The 26989-nt window shown below is 46.7% G+C and overlaps 1 protein-coding gene and 1 pseudogene across 1 annotated transcript; one reads left to right on the top strand and one right to left on the bottom strand.

The window, feature by feature from the left end:
- Positions 1-15323: 15323 nt before the first annotated feature.
- LOC142583750 (uncharacterized) lies at positions 15324-16490 on the top strand (annotated as a pseudogene).
- Positions 16491-16866: 376 nt separating this feature from the next.
- On the bottom strand, positions 16867-25065 carry LOC142583749 (uncharacterized). The gene is made up of 3 exons (XM_075694232.1): positions 24913-25065; positions 20152-20264; positions 16867-16987 (listed from the first exon to the last, which is right to left on the bottom strand). The coding sequence occupies exons 1-3, from the start codon at positions 25063-25065 to the stop codon at positions 16867-16869; spliced, it is 387 nt and encodes a 128-aa protein (XP_075550347.1).
- Positions 25066-26989: the final 1924 nt, after the last annotated feature.

Raw genomic sequence — 26989 nt, 5'->3', positions numbered from 1 at the left:
GACCCTTTCCCACATCAAGCGGACTAGACATCTATCTTCTCGTTTAGAGTACACTGGCCCGTCTGTGGCCATAACGCTCCAGGCATTGATGTCTCTGCTTGGTGTCGACCAAGTCACTGCCTGCGTTCTAAGGAAGTGAACGTCATAATGCGTGGTCGCTGCATTAGTGCCAATGGTCGAACCACACACGAGTGCATCAAAACACAAAGGAAGTTTTGAATCCTTAAAGACATAAGTTGGTTGGGTACACAGGCCTGACCCTTCCCAAGAGCGCATAGGGTCACAAGCAGTTGCCTTTGCTGAATTCGAGAAACGCAGTAAGGACAACTCAATACTTTTTATTGAAACCGATCCTGGTTCCTCAGGAGCCCTGATATCTTCAGGTCCATCTTGACCCTGGCGCAAACACCCCGACGTACAATGTTTAGCATGTGGGAGGTTCTCAGTTCTAACTTTAGTTTTCTCAAGCATGCTTATGCATGGTAGCTTCGAACCTTGTACAAACCAGTCATCGCCTGCGCCGGGCCCACGCAGCACGGGTTCAGGTACGGAAGCAATCTGCTTCTTGTCTTGCAACCTAACATCAGTATCGTTGCCTACAATGGCATGATCACAAGTTGTCTCTCCTTGATACACTTTTTGCTGGCCGAGGCGTGAGGCCATGTCGGAGGGAACCCTCGGGTCGCCGCTGCACTGCTGTGCTGCATCCTAAACCGCGGATCTTGTGCCTTCGGGGCAAGCATCCGCGAGTGCCTTGATGCGACCGCGCACCCTGCGAAGCTCTTCCTCCAGGCGTTCCCTCTCAGCTGCCTGTTCTGCCACTCGCCTGTCACACTCCCTCCGATCTTCCCCGCATATTAACAACCATCTGTCTTGCACCCATCTGTGCAAGTCTGCCCCATGCAAATCCAATCGCTGGGCCACGGTGGCTAAGTCAAACAAACTAATTTCTGGCTGTTTCTTGCCCACATATGCGTCCTCAGCTGCTGCGACTTTTAGCCGCAATTGTAAGTTCTTCTCCTCCAATGCAAGTTCCTCCCTCCTAGCCTTGCGTTCGGCTGCGCGCTCTTCTCACGCCCGCGTTTCCTGCTCATCTAACCATTTCCTCAACTCCTCAACTACTAGCCCTATGCGTTCGGCTAGGGCTAACAGATCTCGTGTGCTAGCCATAGTTCATAGCCGTTAGAAAAAGAAAAAAAAATCCGAACGAACGTCTTTGTCCTGTCGTGGACGCCAATTTGTGATGACCCTAATATGGGGGCAAAGGTTCGTGTACTCAAATGTTTTAACGGTTCTCTTAGGCGGAGCCTCCGAGAACCCAATTTAGTACAAAGTCGTTGGTTTGAACACACACACAAACTTTTATTGGAACAAAAAAAGGCCTAATATAAATAGAAGAAAATAGAAAACATAAAAGAAACACTCAAATAGACATAATCGCAGAAAGGAACACACTTGGGGCTAGTATGGAGCTAACTAGTGCGCGAGTCCGGACTTGCCACGACGGCAGGGACACGCAACAGTCTCGACGCGGCGACGCGGCGACGCGGCGACAAGCTGACGAAAGGAGTGGCGCCGGTCTCACCAAAGGTCGTGATGTAAGTTGGTTGAGCGGGCGACCGGAGCTGGCCAGCTCTGGCTTGGAGAGGTAAAGCAGGCGGCTTGGTGGCACGAGCAGACGGCGGCGGCGTTCTGGCCGGGCAGCTGGCGTAGAACTCGTGCCCGTAGCCCGACTGTTCTCGTCGTACCCAGGAGCACAGAAGCTCACCGGTCTTGAGGAGCTGGCGGCAGGCTCGCGTAGACGGGCGACGCACAGGAACAGGTTGGCAGGAGGCCCTGGTCGGGTGAAGTCCTGGTGGCTCGGGTCCGGAACCCGACGGCCCGTCTTCAACGCCAGCGCCGGTGGTTGAGCCTCCTGGCGTCGCTTCCTGGAACTCTCCTGGTGTCTCCTCAGCGTCTCCCGCTTCTGCCAGCGCACCACGTTTTTCTTCTCTCTGGCCGATTAGGCATTCTCCGATGGGCTGCCTGACGGCCCGTGGTGTTTCCTAATTGGTTTGCTTTTTTTCTTTTAGTTGTTTTTCTTGCGCCGCGCGTTCACGTGCCTGACGCTCTTCGGCGTTGTCGTTTTACACGTTCCAGCACGGAATTTGCCTCGGCACGCGCACTCCTTGTCGTCTGCTCCTGACCCTCCCGATCACCGCACCATGTCGCGCACGACACATCACACTCCTCAAGGAAGACGCTGCATTCAATTGGGGCCCTGATGAAGCTGGTGCTTTCACCGAGCTGATTGGGCTGCTTACATCCACGCTCATTCTCGCTCACTTTGATGCGTCAGCTCCAACAGAAGTCCGTACCGATGCCAGTGGCCACGGTATTGGAGCTATCTTGGCACAGAAACAACAAGGGCGAGAACGTGTTATTGCCTACGCCAGCCACCTTTCTTTCTCGAAGGAGAGCAATTATTCTATCACCAAACGCGAGTGTCTGGCTCTCGTTTGGGCAGTGGGTAAATTCCGCCCCTATTTGTACGGCCGCCAGTTCACAGTCATCACTGATCACCACGCTCTGTGTTGGCTTTCGTCCCTCAAAGATCCTTCAGGGCGCCTTGGCCTCTGGGCTCTGCGCCTCCAACAATACAAGTATTCATTTGTATTCAAGAGCGGCCGGTTACATCAAGATGCGAACTGTTTCTAGTGCCATCCTGTCGACACTCCTGACGTTTCTGCGGCTGGCATACCTGTCACCGCTCTCTCTCTGACTGCAGTTGGCGACATTGGAGCCGACATTGGAGCATTGACGCCTCCTTGAAACACCTTATTCAGCGGCTAACTTCAACGACACCCGATCCTTCCCTTCGCATGTTTGAACTGCAAGATGGTATATTGTACCGCTATAAAATGCGCCCGGATGGCCCTATCCAACTTTTCGTTGTCCCTGAGCATCTGCGTCAGACTGTTCAGCTTCATGATGTACCGACTGCAGGTCACGTTGGCCTGTCACGGACTTATGACCGCGTTCGTCGGCGCTTCTTTTGGCCTGGTCTATAGCGTGACGTCTGCCGTTATGTCGCTGCGTGTGATCTTTGTTAACGACGCAAAAAGCCGACCACACTCCCTGCTGGTGGCCTTCTATCACTTGACGTACCATCAGAACCATTCTTCCGTGAAGGTGTTGATCTTTTAGGCCCCCTTCCTACGTCTGCTTCGGGAAACAAGTGGATTGCTGTAGCAACAGACTACGCCACCGAATATGCAATCACACGGGCTCTTGCGACAAGCTGTGCAACTGATGTCGCCGACTTCCTCCTAGGAAACGTCATCATTCACCACGGCGCACCTCGACAGCTCCTCACCGACCGAGGCCGCTATTTTCTTTCTAAAGTGGTCAATGACATTCTACACTCCTGCGCGACTAAACACTAACTTGCTACTGCTTACCATCCACAAACGAACGGTCTACCCGACCACCTTAACCGCACCCTTACTGACATGCTGTCCATGTATGTCTCCGATGACCATCGCGACTGGGACGTTGCGCTGCCGTTCGTTACCTTAGCCTATAATTCGTCTCGCCATGACACCGCAGGCTTCTCTCCATTCTTCCTCTTGTTTGGCCGCGACCCTACGTTACCTTTTGACACCGTTCCGTCTGCTAATCTGAATTCCACATCCGAGTATGCCCGTGAAGCCACCCTCAAAGCACAAGAAGCACGCCATATTGCTCGACGTCGACTTGTGGAGTCGCAGGACAATCAGCGGCGCTTATATGACGCCCACCATTGTGACGTCCATTACACACCGGGCGCCCTGGTTCTCCTTTGGTCGCCGTCGCGACGCGTTGGCCTTTCGGAGAAGTTACTTTAACGCTACTCCGACCTTTACCGTGTCTTGCGTCAATTAACGGACGTCCCGTACGAAATCGCCCCTCTTAAGCCAACCGTGGCTCAGCATCGCTACAACGTTGTCCACGTCGCGCGTCTCAAGTTTTATCACTCGCCCGCCTCCTAACCAGCACCGAGCCGGTGCTTCAGCCTTCGGGGGTCATGTGACACGCCGACGAAGAAGTTTTAATCATCGTCGGAAGAAGACGATGTTCTGGTCTTCGAGCGCTGTTTACCATCTTGTCAGCTGCTGTACCTATTGTAAATATTCTGTAAATACAAGTCTGACAGTTTTTAACCCCGTAACAATATTTTTAGTGGTGTGCAAATACTCGAAACTTTCGAATTGATCAGTGTCCTATTCGATTTGATCTTTCAATGCTCACTATTTGTATATGCGAATATTATTCGAATATTTCAAAACACCAATAAAATATAACATTTGAGCCAAGTATTATAAATTTTCACCTCCAATAACATAGTATAGACATAAAATGTGAGAACTTCTATGAATAGCGGACCAGGCTATGTTACTTAAGTAGCTGTAGCTTAGAGGCGGTACAGCAATCATTTATGCTTACTGAAGTGTCCTGTGCATGTCAAGGAACATTTTACTGCTCCATTTGTGCTTTTAATAAGCAGCTGTTCATAATATAGTATAGCTAGGATGTGAACATCAATTTACATTAATTGTGATATCAGCTGCTCATTATTCAGAAGCTATCAAATAGTCGATTTGCTTCAAGCATTATTCGTTTTTGTCTCAAAAATCACTATTCGCGCTTCCATAATATTTTCATTGCAGATTTGAGTTCTTCAGAGTGACGTTTCGGAAGAAAACTGGTAAATAATTGTTTTAAGTTACAATAAAGTGGCAAAACCCTTTTAGTATTTGCAGTTTTACATCTTTTATTTTTATATGCAGGATAAAGCAGCATAACTTTTTGCGTAATGAAACTTACAAAAACTTGTTTTATAGTAAACTAGGTGAAGTGGTAACACTCCCAAATTACTGCAATGACAGATTCCAAGGTGCTAAGTGAAAAATCAGTTTTGGAGAAACCCAGGGCGCGACAGCACAACAAGAATATTTTCTAGAAGTCCCAGAAGGTTTCAGCACCTCAAGGGTGATGTTACGCAACACTTCGTTCTGAACAGGCACATTTTTCAACATGTTCCATCGCTGCCACATATGTACGGCAGTGAACCTCAAAGGGTTGAAGAGTTCAGTCCTCTGCTCTTAGAAGACTGAGAATTTCTTCGTATATGTCACATTCTGCATGGCAACCAGCTTGGTGCACGACCACAGGGAATCCTCAATATAACAGTTGTTCAGTCATTGTGGCAGAAAACACTTCGCTGTAAGCAGTATTTTTTTAAAGTAGACAGTCCTAAGCCATTTTAAGGCGAGAAGTGGAATCCAATTGCATGCGAACTCGTGAAACCTAAATTCAAACGAAGCCACACTCAATTCTAATGACATGACAGTATTGTATTTGGAGCATGGGAAAGCGCAGTAAAGTGCTGCACATCTTAATTATGAAAGTTACAAGAAATAATTTTAATAACCAGTAGTTTAGGTTTCTTTAGGAACAGGAAATTTTTTTTCAACATTTTGTTTCTAAGCAAGCAAAGTTCACATCTTCTACATTGAGGATATGCATAAAGTTAGTTTGCTACAGTGTGTTGTTTTTCTTTTCCATTTTCTGCACTTGACACTTAGTGGAATCCTATGCCACATTGAATAAATTTAAATGGTCATGCTGTGAAGTTGTACCCGTGGAAAGTTGGAATAAAGCAAGACAAACGCAAAAACGGATTTCAGTAAAACGAAGGCGTACTGTATGCCATGCTCTTGCATGTGAAATTTGCTTTTTAATACTTGTTCTGGCGTTTCGTTGTTTTTGCAGGCTTCACGTGTCACAAATTTCCTGCTACCAACACGCGCTATGTAAAGAACTCTGGACTCGCTTCTCGGACGGGACCAAAAGCCTCTGAAGAGCCCAAGTTGGACAGCTTTATCTAAAACACAAGTGTTGTGCTTTTGCAAATCTCGGCATCTTTATGTTCGTTTATGTTTATGTTAGTCTCCTTAAGAGCCCAATTCAAATTTCTCATAAGAGCGTACAAATGTTGTACTTTGCTATACCTTCACGTTGTTATGTTAATTTTATTTAGAATAAATATAATAGTATCCTGAGAAGCCCACATTGGATTGCTTAATCCAGAACACGTGTTGTGCTTTGTTATATTTCACTACATTTTATGTTAGTTTTCGAGCTATTTCCAGCAAAGATAGTGTTCCTTATTATTATATTTTGAGTATCTTCAGTGATTTCATGCCAAACCACCCTGTTGTGTCTAGAACTGTTCCATCATGGCGAACCATTTGAAGTTTGCTTGATGTTAAAAAAGTAGGTACAATGAGAAAATTTTTGAAAAAATTTGCTTTCATACATATACCTGAGTCATTCCAGAGCAACCAATCAGCATTTTTTACCATCCCCGATATAGTTGAAAAAATTTCGAAGCGTTTGTTGAAGCTCCGCACTCTATTTTCCCATTTATTTTCCTTCCTAAAAATTTTCTAGAATTCTAGCGAAAATTGATTTTTCTTGCCCAGCTAATCTAGAAGGCACTGATCCATGTTTCTATTCAAAGGGAAATTGTATGATCCAGATATTGAGATGGTGTTCATGTCAACAGACTGAAGTGGTGTGACTGCCAAAATTGCAAAGTTTGAATTTGTTTCTTTGAACGCAGGGAAATACAGAAGGCACAAAATATATATAGAATCGCAGGCTGGTTGACTTGAGATAGCCGCAAAATATTTGAAGCCTTGGAGGTTCAGCTGATCACATAAAAAAACTAAAGTTCAAATGCTTTGCAAGAAGCTTCATGTTGAAGGTGAACAAATTAGATTTGGTGGCCGGCGCAAAAGTTCATGTCACACATCATTACATAGCCCTACATGTCTGCTATGCATGTGACAATTTATGAAAAGGTATCTTTAGTGCGAGAAATTATTTTTATAATGTTCATTTCTGGATCACACATACAGTATAAATATATGAAGCCGCGTCATCTAGCAAGGCAAGATTATTCATATAATTAGCCGCAAGAACTAGTCAACAAACTGTGGCTGCCTTTTTTCTCATTACAAAAGCAGGTGGCGTCAAGGGCCGCAGTCTCAACTTGTATTTTTTTAACATAAGCGCGAAAGTGGGGCCAACGCCATCTGACCACATCTGACTGGACACGGCACATATGATTTTTATAGATGAGCAGGTTCCGTCTCTGAAACACTGGTAACATGCAACACCACATGAATTTGTTCATACTCGTGTAGGTTTTCAGTTTTAAGTATGAACTTGTTTTCTACTTGCATTGTCATTGGGTTCCGGGGAGCAGGGCACAAAGTGTCCTGCTGCCTGTATGTTGCTTTTCAGTGCGACATATCCTTTAAAATGCTTTGCATGAACAATATCAGCGCTCTTTCTAGATTTACTGTGTACGTAATAGCAGATATTTCTTTTTGTAAACTGCATGAAACATATCTTTTAGCACTGCAGGACTCCCTCACGAATATGATACGTATCAATATTTTATGTGCATTGATTGTATTGTTTACTCAGCCCACACCAAGCACAAGCCTCTCTGCGTTAGAGCATGCGTGTATTGACAATAAGATGCAGGCCCCAACACCACTTCTCTCTCATCTATCTGTGTTGCAGACAAAGCCAGCTTTGTCGTCTGCATTCACAGCCGGCAAGCTTGTGCGTACATCCGAGAAAAGGCAGTGCTGACAAAAATTCAAAAAAATAATATTTTTCGCATTTAAAAAATAATGCCTTCTTTATTAACTTCACGCATGCATTGCAGGCATGTAGAGCTATCTAATATATCACATATTTCTTGGACAACTACCAAGGCTGTTTTTATCGTAAACATGAAGCTTCTTGCAAAAGATTAGAATTTTACAGTTTCATTACAGGCGATCAGCGAAACCTTCAGAGCTTCAAATATTTTTCTGCCATACTGTGTAACCTGTGCTACCATTCTGTATTTAATTTCTGGCTTCTGAATTTTTTGTTGCAAAAAAATTACCGCATTGCAGTTTTACTCACTTTTGCCGTACCAAAAGCACTCGAAGTGTTCAAATATATTAAAAATTTGCCATTTTGGCAGTCACATCACTTAACCGTATTTCCATGCACAGCATTTGAAGGCCTCGGCCAATACTATGTGCGTTTTAAAAAGAATGTTGAAGGGTGTCCTCTAGCTCAGCCGAGCAGGAAAGCTATACTGTCGCCAAAATGCTACAAAATTTCTGACAATAAATAAAACTGGGGAAGGAGTTTTCAACTCCAGTAAACATGTGGTGATGTTTTCAGCTTTATCTGTGGTGTCGAAAACCTCTGGTCGATTCGGCATGGAACGACACACCTGCATGTGTATCTGTGCCATTGTCAGAGTTGTTCAGTAAAAACTGTATTTTATATAATTTCACAAAAACAGTTCATTTTGCTATCTAAAATACATGAGTAAGAATTAGTAGGTGTAAGTTGGCTACAATATAAAGGGAAACAAATGCTCTTCAGTAATGGCAATGATGTGCTTTTCATGTTTGCATGAAACCACATTTTCTTGTGAATTCTTTCGTTATTTTTTGTGGCCGTGAATAAAATTGAAATGAACTCACACAAGGAATAATTTTGTAGTATTGCAGCACGTCCCTTATAGCTGGCTTTCTTTCGTAAAAAAATATGAAGCAGTCAATATGAATAAGCCGCTATATGTGGAATGACTTGCGCAGGAAGGTTGTGGCAAATAACGGAACTGGATCAAGCAACAGCAATGCAGCATAATAAACTCCTCCTATAGCATCACTTATTGCGATTGCCATGTTTCAAAAGTAGATAATGTTTACTGAAATTGGCACACACCATTCAACCAACAAATAAGGATTGTACAGAATTATCCTTTTTCAGTTTTACAGATTTTTTTTTAAAGATTCCTGTGCCAGGCAGCATAATTCTTGTTCTTGAGCTAGATAATTCAAAGGTGGACATTACTAGCACAAGAAATAGAAACACATTCAACTGGTTCACACAAATTTACTGATTCGCTTATAACGTTCCGGCACATATTGCAGTTTACAAATTGTAGCCAGTGAGCTTGAAAGACGTTTTCACTTGAAAATAATTTCCAGGATGACCAACCAATTTCGCGATTTTTCCATAAATGTGAGACAAAATACATGGGCATTCCGGTTACTTTCGTGCTTCAATGGATAACAGTGTGTTTTGTTAAAAAACATAAGTGTAACAACAGTGCGTTAGTACAGTTAGTTTGATGGCATCTATCTCGTTACTGGTGTCATTCTTGAAATGCATTCTAAGCGCATATACCTTGCGAAATTAGCACTACAATTCGTAAAGAACTTATTAGGAAGTGAGTCTTTGTTATCTGAATATACGTCTTCATTTCTCATACAAGTAATGTTTGGCACTCTGTATCTAGAATTATGTTAGCGACAACAGCCAGTCTTATTTAATTGTATGAAACTTGATAGCCACCCTACATATCAGTGTCTCAGTGAGTGCTGTGGGCTCAAGCGAATCGTGCCCTGGTTGTAGTACTACTGGCTACCTAGTAGAAAAAGGAAGTAGGTTTCTTGAGTGTTATATACAGTCATGCCAGTCTGCTTGTACATTTGTGGACTTACGTATTTATTTTTAGGATTGATTTCTTTTGGAAAATGTCTTTACTTGCGGGCCGTACGGACTACATCTTTAGTATTCAATTTTATGGTGTCAAGCCGCAGGAAGTTTGTGCTTTGCAATAGTTTTTAAGAAGTTTCTGATGTTCTCAAACTGCAAATGTTTGTACATTTACACATGTTTGGTTACAAATAAACAGTTTAGCTAGAAAATGGTTTTTGTCTGCATCAGTTCAGCACTCTTGATTTCGTGGAGGACCGTTCACTCTGACAATTGAAAAAGTGGCATAGGAGTACTGCTAGCAGCTTTACGATATGGTTTATTACAGGCAACCTAGGAGCATGCTTTTGAGCCCACAGTGACAGAGGCCTGCACTACAAAAGCGCCTGTGTTTAAATTTTCCCCCATCCTCTCACAGCAAAGATCGACGTGACATCAAAGGTAACTATATAAAACATAGCTCAGCAGCATTTTAAGAAAAGTGCAGTTTTAAACACTGTCAAATACACTCGTGGACATAAAGGGTTTTGAACATAATTGGAGTGTTGACGTTCAACACAGCTGCAACAATATTTGAAAGGACTTTCAATGTTGAGACTCAACAAATCTGCAACAATTCTTCAATGGACTTTCAATTTGACAAGCAACACATTTCAATAATACGATGGCTTTCAATTTTGAGACTCAACACATCTGGAACAATCCTTCAATGGGCTTTGAACATCGAAATGCATCGCATTTTCAACAATACACCAATGATCTTTCAAATTGAAAAGCCCGAGTGGTGTTTCGACAAAATGTCGGGGGCCAATTATCAACACTTGTCAACAACTTCCTCAATAATATTTCAACAATGCCCCAATGATCTTTCAAGGTCCTTTGTTGACGTTGAACAATAACATTTCAATAACCTTTCAATAGTTTTTCTAAAGGCACCATGCCTGTTAATTCAGTTAGTAAGCGAATGCTTAAAAGTTTATGCGGCTCATAAAACTACTGTCCGTACTGTTATAGCTGTCTACTAATTTGCTATCGTAATCGATGATTCGCCTTTCGCGCGAAACTGCGACTAATTTTATTTATAGCAACTTTAATGCATTGGGGGGGGAAGTAAATCTTGTTTTTTTTTTGCAAATGAGAGAAAGTCATATTTCTGTATGAAAGAATGAGGTGCGCAGTACTGCAAAGTACTGCAAAGTACTCCTTTTTTGCTCGTCCTGAGCTGCGCTAACAGCCTTAAACAGTTATGACATACCAACTCGCCCAAACTGCCACGCTTTTGACTGCAAAGGACTTTTATTTTTTTCGGTCATGGCAAACGGGGCCGTATCGCACAACCAATCGAGGGCGTATTAGAATCAACTGAATACGGTATCACATGAAAAATGAACCGCTTATTTACAACTCTAAAGAGCATGGCAAGGGCTGCGCCCTGAAATAGAAATCCGCACTTGCTTTCGCGGACAGTTTCAGGTTCACAACCTAGGCCTGCATCGCGTCCAGCAGCCGCGCGAACACTGGCGGCTGTAATTTATCGTGCGTGAAATCAGCGATGGACTCGACGACAGTGCACTTTGCGTGAACGCTTGGATCAGTGTCAAAGATGGGCCACTGCCAATCTCCTCGTCACTGCTGTCGTCGCCACCATCGCACCACTCTGTCATCTGTCGCGACAACGAAAGGATATTCTTCGTGGAACAAGGCAGCGCTATCTGCACTCAGATGATGAAAAGCTTTATTTATCCCTCTTTAAAGGGAAGAGGGCAATGAAATAGAGGGTGGGGGAGGAACTACTTGAAGTAGGCCCCCTTTATCCTCTCAGCCCACTCCAGGATGGCCTCCTGAAGATCGGGCCTGGAGCTGCGCAAAGCAGCCTCCCACTGCTCCTCAGTAGATATTAAACTCCCCCATCGAAGCACCATCTATTTTAACGCCAGAAGCGATGTGCTCCCAGAGTTCCGTAATGTGAGCGGCTGCTAGTGTGTTGAATTAATCCATGGGATGTTTCGCCCTGGCGCAAAAGCCCGCCGTTTCCATTGATCAGCATAGTCACTGGCTCTAACCTTCATGATCGTGGCGCTCGCGGTTTTCAGAATCGTTGACATCATCGACTGCACGAGCTCGTACTTTGAGTCTTGCAGAATTTGCAGCTTTGTTTCGGGCGGCACAGCTTCGTACTTTGTCGACGCACCCACCGCTGCTTCCACGGCGAATTTCCGTGCTCGCTGAGGAAGAGAGGGAGATTGTAGAATGGAGCGCGGGCGCGGTTTCCGTCACTCTCTTTCTTTTTTTTACTCTCTGGACGGCCGCCTGCAACGCGGCCACGAAGCAGCTGGCACCATCTCGTGGCATGCTGCGCCAACTTGCGCTGCTCTCTCTGGCTTTCGCAATCGGCGTACTGGCGGGACAGGTTGCGCGGTAACGGCGGCAAATACAAACTGGAATAGGCAAACTTTTCACCAAGTCTCTGTTAAGGACAACTTAGCAACGCTAATTTCCCTATTATTCTGCATGGAAAACGCCACCCAAAGGGCAGAGCTTCGATCTTTATATCCAATATGGGGTGAATAACATATCGTTATATATGGATTTTTTTTTGTGATAGCCCTAATGCATAAGCTGATACTCTGAAGTCGACTCGTCATTAAAACCGATATTGGCCTCTAGCTCCACCACTGGAAAAGCTGGCGCTACCTTCGGCGTTACGTGCTATGAGCGATCACGTGGACATAGGGGCCGCGTCGGCTGCTTCGGGAGCCCCGAAGCGAGCTGAAAACGAAAGTTAAATTCCCTCGGTTCGCTGCGGTCCTCATTTAGTGGCGAGATTCTCCCGCTTCGAGTGTCTCCTTTACAACGCTTGAAAGCACTACACTAGGTAGTGGCTACCTTTGAAGGTGAGCAACATCGTAGGCTACTTACTGCTCGGTGTCGCAGTGCCGGAGGTACGCAATGCCGCTCTGTGTCAGCCTTCACACATACCCACGGGACAAGAGGCTTCGTGACGCTTGGATCACAAAACTAAGAACCGGCAAGCAGCCATCGGCTACAACTCGTGTGTGCAGCAAGCACTTCCGCGAGGAAGATTTTTGCTACGGCTTCGGGGCAGCGATGTTCGGTGAGTAGCAGAAAGCGCGCACTGAGACGCTCGCCTGTGCGCGCTGCCCGGCTAACGACGCGTATCACCTGCAGGCGCAAAAAGGCGCTGGCTTTTACAAGGGGCGGTACCATCTCGCAACATTCCGGTGCGACCTCTTGATTGTATGCCTCGTGCTCAGCGACCGCTAAATCGACTGCAGATACGTGTCATTGCTTAGACTCGTTGAATGCAATTGCTGGTGGATGTGCATCGCGAGCTAAACGCTGTGGCTGCGGCTCATCTGATTTGTGCTGCATTTATTGTAGCAATAATTTTCTCCCAACCAAGCTTGCGTTCTTCTGACGGAAAAGCTATGCGCTAAAAAACATCGAAGTGCTCTGCGAGCCGAGATTCGCAATCGATTAACTGCAAGGCACCCTACCTACGGTGGTGGTTTATTTATGCGTTAATGTTCGTATCGTTCCTGGTTTATTGACACGAAAGCTCAAACATTTGATGCACATGTGCACCAATATTGAAAACAGCCCATATAATTGTAATCATGGCAGCGAGAAACAAACAACAGAGAAAACCTGTGAGGCATGTTTGTCCTTTGCTCGGCCTACCCTGGTTCTCGCATTTCAAGGGTATTTCGGTTCAAAACAAGCATTTTTACATCATGCTTCATGATACTTGCAATCTTCCGACACTAATTTCTACTGCGCATGGGTATTTTATTTACTTCTGCCGTTTCCCCATAATGTTCATCCTCAACACATCGTAGGCAGACGCAGGGCAAGAGCCCTCGCCCCCCTCAAGCTTACCAACGACGATCCCTACTCGGCATGTTTTGTCGACGCAGCGCAATATGGACAGTTGTCTAACTTCGCCATTGCCCTCGTTGATCACAATGGACAGATAGTGAATACGGCTTCCCTGAAGTGCTCAACACCAACCAGAGCGGAGCAGGTCGCCGTTGCTATAGCACTCCTAGACTGCAGCAGATCACAAATCTTCACTGATTCGAGATCGGTGGTCATGGTTTTCGCTTCAGGATCCATCGCTGAGGAGGCTCACAAGATTCTCAAGAACAAGATGATCTCTCCGCACACCATCACGTGGTTTCCGGCTCAGCTCGACACCCAGCTTGACTCTTTTCCCAATCTCAATGACATCGCCCACTCCCAAGCGCGCACTAACCCACCGCTCGGGATCAGAATCAAGCTCAGACTTCGGGGTTCTAGAGTTTCGGGACACTCTCGCTATTTTCAACGAAATTACCACGCACTATCACCCGGGTAGGAGGGCTTATCCTCCCCCTCACAGCAAACAGGCTAGACCTCTGGCGTCCACTTTACGCATCCTTCAGACTAAGTGTTATCCAAACCTGGCCCTTTTCCACACGATCACTCCAGAGGCATTTAGCTCTACTTGCTCCGACTGTAGGGCGGTTAGCAATCTCGTACACATACTCTGGCGATGCCCCTCGTTGCAGGGACCCAACGGCATCACAAAAGATGAATGGAGCTCCGTTATCCCGAACTCAGAATATGCACGTCAAATTTGGGCTGTCCAGAGAACCCACGATGCGGCGGTTAGGCTCGGCCTACCCGTCCCCACGTGGGAGCGGCCCGCAGCTCTGCCCTAGGGCACAGTTTCTCAGGACCTTGTAATTAAATTTCTTTGTCTGTCTGTCTGCTCGATCGGAGTCCATAGCAGCTAGAATACATGTTAAGTTTCAGTGTGTGGGCAACAAAAGAGCTTTGCGCAAGCAGTATGCGAAACTGTAAATGCAAGTAATTGTCAAAGGGTGACATCACCTAAAATAACTCAATTTTCCCAATATGCAAGAACTGCTGTACAATGCATGACCATTTCTCGTGGTGTTAGCATATCAAGAAAAAGGACCTACAGCTGTACATTATAATAAGCTTAAAATAGTATGTAAGGAAGTGCTGTTGCCAAATGTTGGTTATGATATAGTGATGAATCACAATGTTCTGATACATGTGCCAAGATGCTGCGGTCTTCACCAAACTTGAGTAGTGATGCAATATGTAGTCACCTGTACAGTAAGAAATGTGGCCGTTAACTAACCCACTGGAGAAGCAATTTGTGCGCATGTCTAAAAAGGTCTGCACTAACTTCGAGGGGTTTGTAACATGACTAGATGAGAATGTGTAAACTTATCAGTAATGATAAATACTACGTCAGTACCTATAAGAATTATTCTGGCAAATCAGTTCTGCGGAAGCCTGCAGGATGAAGGAAAGCACATAAATATTTCCATTTCAAAAATTCTTCTGTATGCGAGAAAATAGTGCGATCGCAAAAGTAAATGTCACCTTTCTTTGCAGGCAGTTGTGAAGCATGCAAAGTAAAATAAATGAAATCCATACAAACCAAGTATTGTTAACAATTCTAGTTAGAAGGGAAATAATGTCACCGTCTCTGCCTTTCGCTGGAAATGTTGCTGTGCTGAGGTAATACATGTTATTTTATATAAATTTAGGATTAATGCTGGACCAAGTCATTACGCTTCATATGTTTTGTGGGTAATATGTTATGTGCTTTAGGTGTGCACATAGGACAGAGCTCTCGTTTACAGCGGACAGACCTCTCGCCGAGGCTTTCTGTAAAGATGATCCTGCAACACTGGCTGTTGAGCCCTAGGCCAGAACCAGCTCCCCCACCCTCCATTCACATTGAAGGAGAACAAGATTCCAGTGAAACCTGCAGCCAAGGTGTGTTAAGAACAAAGGTTAATCTGTATTTTTAATTCATGGGAACACAGAAAATAATTATGATTTTCTACTTCAGCCATACCTGCCGACCTCCTTACAATTACAACTGACGTTGGTGTCCAAGTCAACACCCTTGACACAGTGCGGAGCCAGCCACTAAGAATTCCTGCGATCCGAGATGAAAGAACCCTGAATGTTCTTACTGGTCTGCCTTGCTTCCAGCTTTTCTACAACTTGTGTGACCTATACACAGATTGTAGACGACTTTCACATGCAAAGAGATTTTGCATCTCAAATGAAGAAGCTGTGCTGCTCACGTTTGTGAAGTTACAGCACAACCTGACATTTTCAGTGTTAGATTCTGTTCAGTGTCTTTGGTGTTCATAGAATCACTGTAGCCGACATCTTGAAAGCAAGTGTGATATTGCTGCGAGGGGTAGTGGCCTCGCAGCAATATTGCGAGAGGCAGTCTATTGGCCAGCAAAAGAAGCGTCGTTGACAATATGACTGTGTACTTTGAAGATTACACCACTGTTCTGGCAGTACTTGACTCTACTGAGATACTATTGCGGAGGCCCAAGGACATGGAGTCTCAGTTGCCAACTTACAGTTGGTATAAAGGTACATACACAGCTAAAATTCTTGTCTGTGATACATCAGAAGGACACATCAGCTACGTCAGCAATGCCTATGGAGGAAGGACACCGTATTCCTTAATAACTAAGGAATGTAGAGTGTTGGAGAAATTTCTACGTTCAATAGACAGTGTTATGTTAGATAAGGGTTTTCTGATTGACAAATTATGCCTTGAACACCACATTAAAATGGTACGTCCACCTTTTTTGAGGAACAAAAAGCACCTTTCAAAAGAAGATGCCGAAAGAAATCAAAGCATCGCTGCAGCACGAGTTCACGTGGAGAGGGCAATCCATCAAATGATAGCATTCAAGATTTTGGGATGAAACGTAGGAACAGAAGTTTTTCATTTTATTGATGACATTGTGCAGATCATAGCTGAAATCATGAACCTTTCTAAGCCAGTTTTCTGTGATGACAACTTGTGATAAAAAATAATAATTTCCTAATTTAACGACAGAGCACGCAACAGAGAGGCCACGTAAACAAGTTTGTATTTATTTTCTGTCGCTGGTCACATTGTCTGGACAATCTGTAGATGCTGGTGTTCTTAATTTGGCTAACAGAGGTTGAGAGCTAACTTGTATTCGCATGAAAACACTTTCTTGATGTAAAAAATCATCTCTAAGTAACAATCTTGTTGCGGATTACTCAAGATATCGCTCACTTCTTTGTGCAGTCTGCACCTTTGAAATCAATTGTCCGCTCGTTATTAAAAGCAATGTTCATATCTTGTGTTATTAATGAGTTACATACGGCAGCACATAAGACTTAAAAAATATACAGCTCGCTCTACAACAGTGCTTAAAAATCTGTATCAAAATTAGCAGTTAGCAGCAACACGTTCTCGCTCTCCTGAAAAACAAAGAAATCAGCCATCTCTACTTCCAGAATCCCCATTTGCGCTTGAATTTGGCACAAATATCTACTTGTTTTATTAAGGCTGAAATTTCCGTTGCTCAATGTTGTTAGCTCCTTAGCCTGAAACCTTTCCAAACTAACTGGGCATTTTGCTTCTAGCACTCTGGTAGCGCAGCAGCTGCAAGTGACCAGTCCATCTGTACTTGCTCCAATACAAGGGTTTTCTTTGCAAATTACACAGCCTATGCTTTGTAGATGGAGATTTTGGTGTGTTGTTCTTACTAAATAGAAGCCTTTTGCTGTGTCAAGAGGATCCTTGCACAGCTGAGTGTGCACTGTTTGTTCCCTCATCACTTTCTTAAGCAGGGGGCGCACGTCATGAGGGCCCATTTTGTTTTCAGTGTATTGTCACGTAGTAGTGACGGTGAAGAAGGCACCAAAACTGTGATTATAGAAACTAGCGTTTTATTGGGCGAACTTGTGCCCTAAAAAGCAGGCTACACTCAAAAGAACAACGATAGCGGCGAACACACTCGGCGATCGTAGAAAATATGATCAGCGGGTCAAGCGCGACGGCTTCTATACAGCAGTCGTCGAATGTTCCAGACTACTCGCTGGGACCCGCTTGTCTTCCACAATGTTCTACACCATTCGCGTCAGGCGATGAAGTCAGATAACAGAAGGTTCGGCGACCGACATCAGACAGCGGATAGAGGCATCGATAACATTCCAGAAACTTCCGATACATGGAGGCGCGTCCCGCACTGTGCGATAACATTTGTTAGGCGGCAAAGCGTGGTCGCCCGACAAAGGTAGGCAAGTGCACGTGTCAATACCCCCGTCTTAAAGAAAGCATCGAATCAATGCTGCAAACAAACTAAAGGAATAAAGAAAAACACCCGTAGCAAAGAAACTACAAAACAAGGAAGTTCGTCAGCGTGCGTAAGAGGGTTTAAAACGGTCCACGTGGACAACTTCAGGTCGTGCGCAGCGCCGCTGTGAATGCGAAATGCCGTCTGGCACTACCTCAAAGCCCAGTGCGCCAACACGTGGAATTACCTTGTAGGGTCCGAAATAGCGTCGCAGTAGTTTCTCTCTGAGTCCTCGTCGGCGTGTCGGAGTCCAAACTCAAACACGGTCACCGGGCTGGTACTCGGCGAAGCGTCGTCGGAGGTTGTAGTGTCGGCTGTCGGTACGCTGCTGCTTCTTGATACGTAGGCGGGTGAGCTGACGGGCTTCTTTGGCGCGCTGGAAATAGGTAGCGACGTCAACATTCTCTTCGTCAGTGACGTGGGGCAGCATGGCGTCGCGCATCGTCGTCGAGTTCCGCCCATAAACCAGCTTAAACGACGTGATCTGTGTTGTTTCTTTGACCGCCGTGTTGAAAGCAAAGGTTACGTATGGCAGCATCGCGTCCCATGTCTTGTGCTCGACGTCGACGTACATTGCTAGCATGTCGGCGAAAGTCTTGTTCAGGCGCTCCGTAAGACCATTCGTGAGCTGGTGGTAGGCAGTTATCCTCCTGTGGCTTGTATGGCTGTATTGCAGAATGGCTTGGGTGAGCTCTGCTGTAAAGGTTCTTCCTCTGTCGGTGATGAGGACTTCTGGGGCATCATGTCGCAGCAGGATGTTCTCAACAAAAAATTTCTCCACTTTGGCTGCGCTGCCTTACGCTAGAGCTTTAGTTTCAGCGAAGTGGGTGAGATAGTCCATCGCCACGACGATCTACTTATTTCCGGATGTTGACGTCGAAAATGGTCCCAACAAATCCATCCCGATCTGCTGAAATGGTCGGCAAGGAGATTTCATCGGCTGTAGTAATCCTGCTGGCCCTGTCGGTGGTGTCTTGTGTCGCTGACAGTCTCGGCATGTCTTGACATAACGGGCGACGTCGGCTGTCAGATGCGGCCAGTAATACCTTTCCTGCACGCTCGACAGCTTTCGGGAGAATCCGAGGTGCCCAGCGGTTGGATCGTCATGTTGGGCGTGCAGTACTTCCGGACGCAGCACTGACGGAACAAGAAGGTAGCTGGCGTGGACTGGTAAGAAGCTCTTTTTTATGAGCAGGTTGTTTTGTAACGTGAGCGAGGACAATCAGTGCTTAAAGGCCCTAGGCACAACGTCGCTGCTCCATTCCAAATGCTCGACGAGGCCTTTTAGCTCCGGGTGTGCTCGTTGCTGTTTAGTGAAGTCTTCGGCGCTTATTATTTCGAGGAAGGCGTCGTGGTCCTCGTCGTCTTGCGGCGGGGGATCGATGGGGGCGCGTGATAGGCAGTCGGCGTCAGAGTGTTTGCGTCCGGACTTGTAGATTATCGTGACGTCATATTCTTGCAGTCTGAGGCTCCACCTCGCCAGCCGTCCTGAAGGGTCCCTTAAGTTAGCCAGCCAACACAACGCGTGATGGTCACTGACGACTTTGAATGGCCTGCCATATAGGTAAGGGCGGAATTTTGCTGTAGCCGAAATGATCGCGAGGTATTTCTTTTCAGTCGTAGAATAATTGCCTTCCGCTTTTGACAGCGACCGGCCAGCATATCAGCCGTTCAAGTCCGTCTTTCCACAGTACTAGAACGGCACCGAGGCCTTGGCTTTATATACTGGCGTCAGTGCGGATTTCGGTATCGGCGACTTCGTCGAAGTGTGCAAGTACCGGCGGCGACTGCATGCGTCGTTTGAGTTCTTGAAATGCGTCGGCCTGTGGCGTTTGCCACTTGAACTCGACATCAGATTCGGTTAGATGCTTAGCGGCTCGGTGATGCGTGTAATGTCCTTGACAAAGCACCTGTAGTAGGCACACACGCCAAGGAATCTACGCAGTGCCTGCTTGTCGATGGGCTGCATGAAATTTGCGATGGCAGCTGTTTTTGACGGGCGGAGCGTACTCAGGATTTGCTGATGACGTGGCCTAGGAACAGAAGCTCGTCGTAAGCGAAGCGGCACCTTTTCGGCTTCAGAGTGGGCCCTGATGATCGGAAGGCTTCTAATACTTTTGCAAGCCGCTTAAGGTGGTCGTCGAAATTTCTGGCGAGGACAACGACGTCATCCAAGTAAACAAGACATGTCGGCCACTTCAATCCTACTAACACCGTGTCCATGACGCGCTGAAACGTAGCAGGCGCCGAGCACAGTCTGAATGGCATGATATTAAACTCGTAGAGGCCGTCTGGCGTGATGAAGGCGGTCTTTTCGCGATTTCTCTCGTCGACTTCTATTTGCCAGTAGCCAGACTTGAGGTCCATCGACGAGAAGTGTTTAGAGTTGCAGAGCGCATCCAATGCGTCGTATGTCCGTGGAAGGGGGTACACGTCCTTCTTCGTGATCTTGTCCATGTCTACGATAATCTACGCAGAAACGTAGGGTTCTGTCGTTTTTCTTCACCAGGACAACAGGAGGTACCCACTGACTTTTCGATGGCAGGATGATGTCGTCGCGGATCATTTCGTCGACTTGTTGCCTAATAGCTTCACGTTCTCGCTTCGAAACTCGGTAAGAGTTCTGGCGGAGTGATTGCGCACACTCTTCCGTTATTAGGCGATGCTTTGTGACTGGTGTTTGTTGAATCCGCGACGACGTCGAAAAGCAGTCTTTGAATCGTCGGAGAAGACTTCTGAGCTGTGCTTATGGGGAGAGTTGGATTTGCGTCGAAGTCTGGTTCGGGATCTTTGGTCGTCGGGGTATATGCGGCAGAATCTGAGAGGACAAAGGCATTGCTCGTTTCCACAACTTCCTCGATGTACGCGATTGTCGTGTCGTTGCTGATGTGCTTGAACTCTTGGCTGAAGTTGGTTAGCATCACTTCCGCTTTCCCTTCTTGTAGTCGAGCGATCCCTCTTACGACGCAAATTTCACGGTCGAGTACTAGACGCTGGTCGCCCTCGATGACGCCCTCTACGTCGGGGGGTATTTTGGTGCAGACGGAAATAACAATGCTGGAGCGCTGCGGGATGCTGAATTGATCTCTGAGCACACTCAAGGTGCAGTGATCAGGAGAGCTCTCCGGTGGTATCGCTTCATCTTGCGACAGCGTTATCGATTTCGACTTCAGATCGATGATTGCGCCGTGTTGGTTCAGGAAGTCTATGTCAAGAATGACGTCTCGTGAACACTGTTGGAGGATAACGAAGGTGGCAGGGTAAGTCCGGTCATGAACCGTAATTCTTGCCGTGCAGATTCCAGTCGGCGTAATGAGGTGTCATCCAGTGGTCCGAATTCGGGGGCCCTCCCATGCAGTCTTACCCTTCTTCAACTGGGCGGCGATGTGTCCACTCATGATGGAGTAATCGGCCCCTGCGTCGACTATGGCAGTGACTGCGTGGCTGTCGAGAAGCATGTCAAGGTAGGTAGTTCCTTGTCTTGCGTCACAGTTAGGTCTTGGCGTCGGATCTCGGCTGCGTCGCGTTGACCTGTGGCTGGAACGTCGCGTCGTCAGGTCGTGTTTCATCAGCGTGTTCTTTGCTGCCAAACTTCGCCGGGACGGCGGTGTGTCGTCGTTGTTATGCCGTAGAGATAGTCTTTTCGGCGTCTTCGTCGGCGCCGGGGGATCTTCGTCAGTTCAACGAACAACAACCGCAGCTCCATCGGTTGCTGCTTTTAGTTTTCCGGTTATGGGCTGACGGATCGGCCATGGGCTGGGTCAGCGTATGGTCGTCGTTGCGGCGACAGGTAGCAGCCTGGTGACGGCGAACGGGATGATCGTCGAGAGTTCCACTGAATGGCGGCTAGGTAGTCGGCAATGTCGCAGTGGGCTCTCCCCAAGCTGTGGACGCGGCGCATTGACGGCGAACCCTCTAAGTCCCAAGTCACGGTATGGGCGTCGGCGGTACAGATGGCCGGCTTCTCCGCCGCAATAGCAGAACGGGCGATTGTCGGGGGCTCGCCAAATGTCCGTATTCCTCACGTAGGTGCGCTGGACGACGGGTGGGCGTGCTGGCGGCGGCGGCGGTCCTGGCGCATGGCTGCGTTACAGGGCCCTGACGCAGACGCGGAGGGGCGCCTGGACAGCGTGCGATGGCGGCCTATGTAATCGCTTCTTGCTGTGGCTGCGGTAATTGAGGTTGCACCTCAGGAACTCCAAGCGGTCGCTGAACCTAATTTTTCACGATGTCGGGGATCGAGGCCACTTGAGGCTGCGACGAAGGCAAGACCTTGCGCAGTTTTTCGCGCGCAATGGCCCTGATAGTGTCGTGAAATTCGTCGGAACCCAGTCCTTGGATAGCGTACTGCGGCGTTAGCACATGGCGGGTTTATTGCCGGGTGCGCTTTTCCAGAGTTTTTAGATCGTCGATGGCTCTGCAGAAAACTCAGCTACGGTCTTCGGTGAGTTACGAATAAGTCCGGCGAAAAGTTCTTGCTTGACGCCCCGCATCAGGAAGCAGACTTTTTTCTCCTCCGACATTTCATGGTAGGCGTGCCAGAAAAGACGGAGCATCTTCTTCGTGAAGATGGCGATCGTCTCATTTGGCAGCTGCGCTCTGGTTTCTAGTAAAGCTTGGGCTCGCTCTTTTCGCACGACGCTTGTAGATGTTTACAAGAAGCCGCTTCAGAACAGGTCTTACGTCGTTAAGGTGGCTTCTCGATTCTCGAACCAGGTCCTGGCGGCGTCTTCCAATGCGAAATAGACATGTCGCAGCTTGTCGTCGCTGTTCCAACTGTTAAACGTAGCGCCCCTCTCATACTTTTCCAGCCAGCTTTCCGGGTCCTCAAATGTGGAACCGCGGAACGTCGGTGTTTCCCTGGGCTGCTGCAGAACTATTGGGGCCGCTGCGGCTGCCATTGGGGCTGTCTTGGTCGGCTCTGGACGATCTTCTCTGAATATCTTCTTGGTCGTCTCTGGTAGAATTCCGTGTTCCGGCGGCAGCTGCTGTAGCCGGCAGCTTGCTAGATGTCCCGGGACGACGTTGGTGTTGTCTTTGGGGTTCGGGCTTGGATTACGGCTTTTCGAGGGCGTCCTGTACATGAACGTAAAGCACCTCCGCCAGATGCCACGTTGTAGTGACGGTGAAGAAGGCAGTAATACTGTGATTATAGAAACTAGCTTTTTATCGGGCGAACTTGTGCCCTCAAAAGCAGGCTACGCTAAAAACAACAACGATAGCGGCGAGCACACTCGGCGATCGTCGAAAATCTGATCAGCGGGTCAAGCGCGACGGCTTTTATACAGCAGTCGTCGAATGTTCCAGACTACTCGCTGGGACCCGCTTGTCTTCCACAATGTTCTACACCATTCGCGTCACGCGATGAAATCAGATAACACAAGGTTCGGCGGCATCAGACAGCGGATAGAAGCATCGATAAGATTTCAGAAACTTCCGATACATGGAGGCGCGTCCCGCATGTGCGATAACATTTGTTAGGCGGCGAAACGTGGTCGCCCGATAAAGATAGGCAAGTGCACGTGTCAGTCTACAGTCGCGTGTACACAGAGTAAGCAATAGGTGCTGTTATGAGTCCTTTCCTGCAGAGCATCCAGTGTTGCGAGTTCACCTGTAGTGTTGTCAAATCCGTGATTGCCTGAATGTTTGATTGTGTGAATGCTTGCCGTAATTGTTACAAATGTCTTCTGTTCAAAGTTCCCCGGCTTCTACTACCTTGATGACGGTTTCTGTCATTGCGGGTGGCCTTGCTTCACAGGACTCTTCCTTGTTGTGCTCCAATATTTCTCCACCTGCACTGTGTTGATTTGGCATTGGAGTTGTATTTGCTGCATCTGCAGCTCTGCAGCTCTGCAGTCTTGTTTGCCACTTGAAGACCAGCCGCTGCTTACATTTGCTGGATGCTTGGGGTTTCCTAGAAAGCAAGTACACTGTGTAAGTGCCAAAAATCATGACAACTTGACAAAATGCCACCACATGAGTGTATAGTATATTGTTGTGCTGTAAAGATGACAAGCACACGGACATCAACACTAAAAACAAGAAACAAACGCATACCATGATAATCTCCTTTGTGTGTCACTTTGTGTGTGCAGCGCCATAATATAGCATACCGAGATGCGATACCAACTAGCTCCAATCGAAGCACTTCGGACAGCGCATGTACAGTCCAATTTTGCTCATTGTACATAATATGCCTTGTATTTATGTTTAGACTCTATGACTGCGACTGGGCATTATATCAACAATATGTATAAGTGGTTGCTCTATTGTCTTGATTTTATTTACACCTGCAGGTTGTAGTAAAAGATGACTATATTTAGTGCATTGGTAATTAATACAGTTGGCTCATTACCAAAACTTCATTTGTCTGTGTTTTCTTCTAAGCATGCGCTCTAATGTGAAACTGTCAAAAAAGTTTACAAGCGGAGATTTAGTTGGAAAAAAATGTTTTAAAGTCTTCTTGCAGCTTAAGTCGATAACACAACACAAAAAACTTGCAACCCACTACTTATGCAGCAACCAGCACCAAAGTCTGTAGATAACATTCAGTGGTGCATGTGGAAGAATCTGTAGTCAGCCTTACATGTTCAATGAAATGTACATTGCAGTCCACTGTTAAAGGGAGAAGGAATTTTAGTGGTTCTACTGAACTGCACGTCACTGCAATTTTCAAAGTACCCGAGTCTCCTGTTTATAGCAAGCAAGGTGCAGCAGCAACAGTTTCTCTCTGTGTGGCTGCACAGTGTGTTAACCAGAATTGGCTACTACGAAGCGCTGGAGTGCTTCTATAATGAGCGATTCTACGAAATTCTCTTACAGTGGGTTGTGCATTTCTTGTTAGTATTATCTGTGCACAAGTGGTGCTGGCAGCCAAATATGATGTAGTGGTAGTAAAGGTATACTTACTGCTTTCACTGTGCCTGAGTGCTGCAGAACTGTAGGGCAAAGCATGCAGCAGCCTGTTTAAGGTGTCCTCAGTGGGAAGCTTCACGTGTTTACTCTTCGCCTAAAACATTTCAGGAATAAATATTTGTGTTTTAGTTGGTTCTGCATTATTTCACAGCTGCTATAAATTTAACGTTCCATTAAACAAGCTAAAGTAATTTTTGTTTACCTTTGTTGAACAAGGAAGATCCACAATCTTCCTTGGCGCATATTTATCTTTGACACCTGCCTTGAGCTCTTTGCCCCACAGCTGAGGAAGATCAGTGGAGGACAGGATGTCAAAGGTGTCCCTTGCATTATAGTGCAGGAGGAGCGCAACCATGTTCTTGCATTAGTGCAGCCTGAATGTAAACATGCAGAACCAGCTGTTAGCTTGGAGTAATATATATGCTTACTGAATGAATCGATGCCATACTAACAGCCATATGCACCCATAGAAATGACATTCAGTAATGTACATAGAGTAGCACAATAGAATGCTGCTATGCTATAAAGTCAGCGGTGCTTTCTTGCTCTCAGACATGCATACGTGTGTGCTTATTTTGCTCACATTTGGTGAATACTTCAATTCTAGTTGAAAAGAAGGGTAACTGAGGGGGCAAATTTTTGTTAGTGAGAACCTTATGAAGCCAGCAGATAATAAAGCCTAGAAAAGCAGGGGTAGTTATTAGTAGTTTCTCTGGTTAGATTTTAACAAGAAAGTGGTCAGATTATTTTTAAAATGTTTAATATTGCTTATATATATGGTGAAAGTGATCAAATGCTTTCATAAGAAGTACTTTTAAAATGTAATGCTTCAAAAAATTGGCATTTTAATATTTACACTTTCTTTTTACACTGATCTGCAGCTGCAGGTTGCTGCAATAACTTCTCTGCCTTTCAAGGAAATTTCCAGCTCATGCAGATCTTTGTTTACTGCCGACGTTTGGAGAACCAGCCCAGCAAACGTTATTGTGGCATCTTTCTTCTCCTTCACATCGCATTGCCACGTGTTTTGATTCGTAGACTGCTTCTCCTTCCAACAGCAGTCGCGAAGTTGTGAAGCTTTCGTGTATGAACTTGGTGATGCTCGATACCGGCAAGTTCACTGGAATGGAAAGGAAACGCTTTGTATTAGCGTGTTTGTATTAAGACTGTTACGTTTCGCCTCTGACGTGCGGTATAGCCGGCGCGGATGCAACGGAGGCCGGGGCTTCGTTCACAGCGGCGGACATTTTGGCCAGTTCAGCGCTGTCTCAACGCCTCCTGCTAAGCGCGTCCAGGCATGTTTCAATGCCACGTGTCTTCGTGTGCGTGCGTGTGCGTGCGTGTGTGTGTGTGTGTGTGTGTGTGTGTGTGTGTGTGTGTGTGTGTGTGTGTGTGTGTGTGTGCGTGCGTGCGTGCGTGCGTGTGCGTGTGTGTGTGTGCATGTGGGTGCCCACGCTTGTGAAAGCGCACAGCCGGGGAGAGGAGCTCCCCAACTGTGAAGCGAGGAGGTCCGACCGGCGCCGGCCCAGCGGAGACTTGTCGCGACGTGTTCCGTGCGCCGCCGTCACGTGCGCCTCTTCCGAGCCGTTTCTTCTTGCCCTCGACTCCAAGAGTATAAAAGCAGCTGCCCCCGGAAGCCAGAGAGAAGCTTCGATTTATTAGGTCGAGTAACGTGGTCTCCCGTTTCTCCACTTCGGTCGACCTGACCGGCCGCTCATTTGCAATGCTAGAATAAACAAGTTGTTCTGTTAGCAGTCGACTCATCCTTTGCCAGGACCTTCGGATGCTTCCAGTTGTGCCCCAGGCCGCCAGGCCAACGCTACCCTTGGGGCTTCCGACCCAGATGCAACAACTGGTGGCAGCGGTGGGATCGCGACAACGGTGGCCAGCAGCGAAGATATGCGGTCGACTGTGTGCTGAGAAGCACAACGACCATCCGGCAGCAGTGCAACGAGCCCTGTGTGATGACTGGTTGCCTGCAGCGGAACGACTGCGCTGAATTCTTGGCTGCGAGGTTTGGTGAGTGCGGGACTTTCTTCTGAGTTTTGCCAGGCTTTTGTTAGTGTCAGAAACAGAGCTGGTAATTGTGGTTGTCGTTGCTGGCGGGTTAGTTTGCGGCAAGACAATAGTAGGCAGTAGAGAAAGCAGCATTCAGAGCAGCCATGGATTTGAAGTAGTTGCGCAAACCGAAATTGCTGGAGCTTGCAAGAGAGTTGGGTCTGGATGTCTCAGACAAACTCAGAAAACCAGAACTGCTAAGGGCTATTCTTGAGTTAAAA

Source organism: Dermacentor variabilis, chromosome 5 (assembly GCF_050947875.1).
Source record: "Dermacentor variabilis isolate Ectoservices chromosome 5, ASM5094787v1, whole genome shotgun sequence".
Lineage (NCBI taxonomy): Eukaryota > Metazoa > Arthropoda > Arachnida > Ixodida > Ixodidae > Dermacentor > Dermacentor variabilis.
The sequence above is the reverse complement of the archived record's forward strand: the minus strand, read 5'-3'. Positions and strand labels throughout refer to the sequence as shown.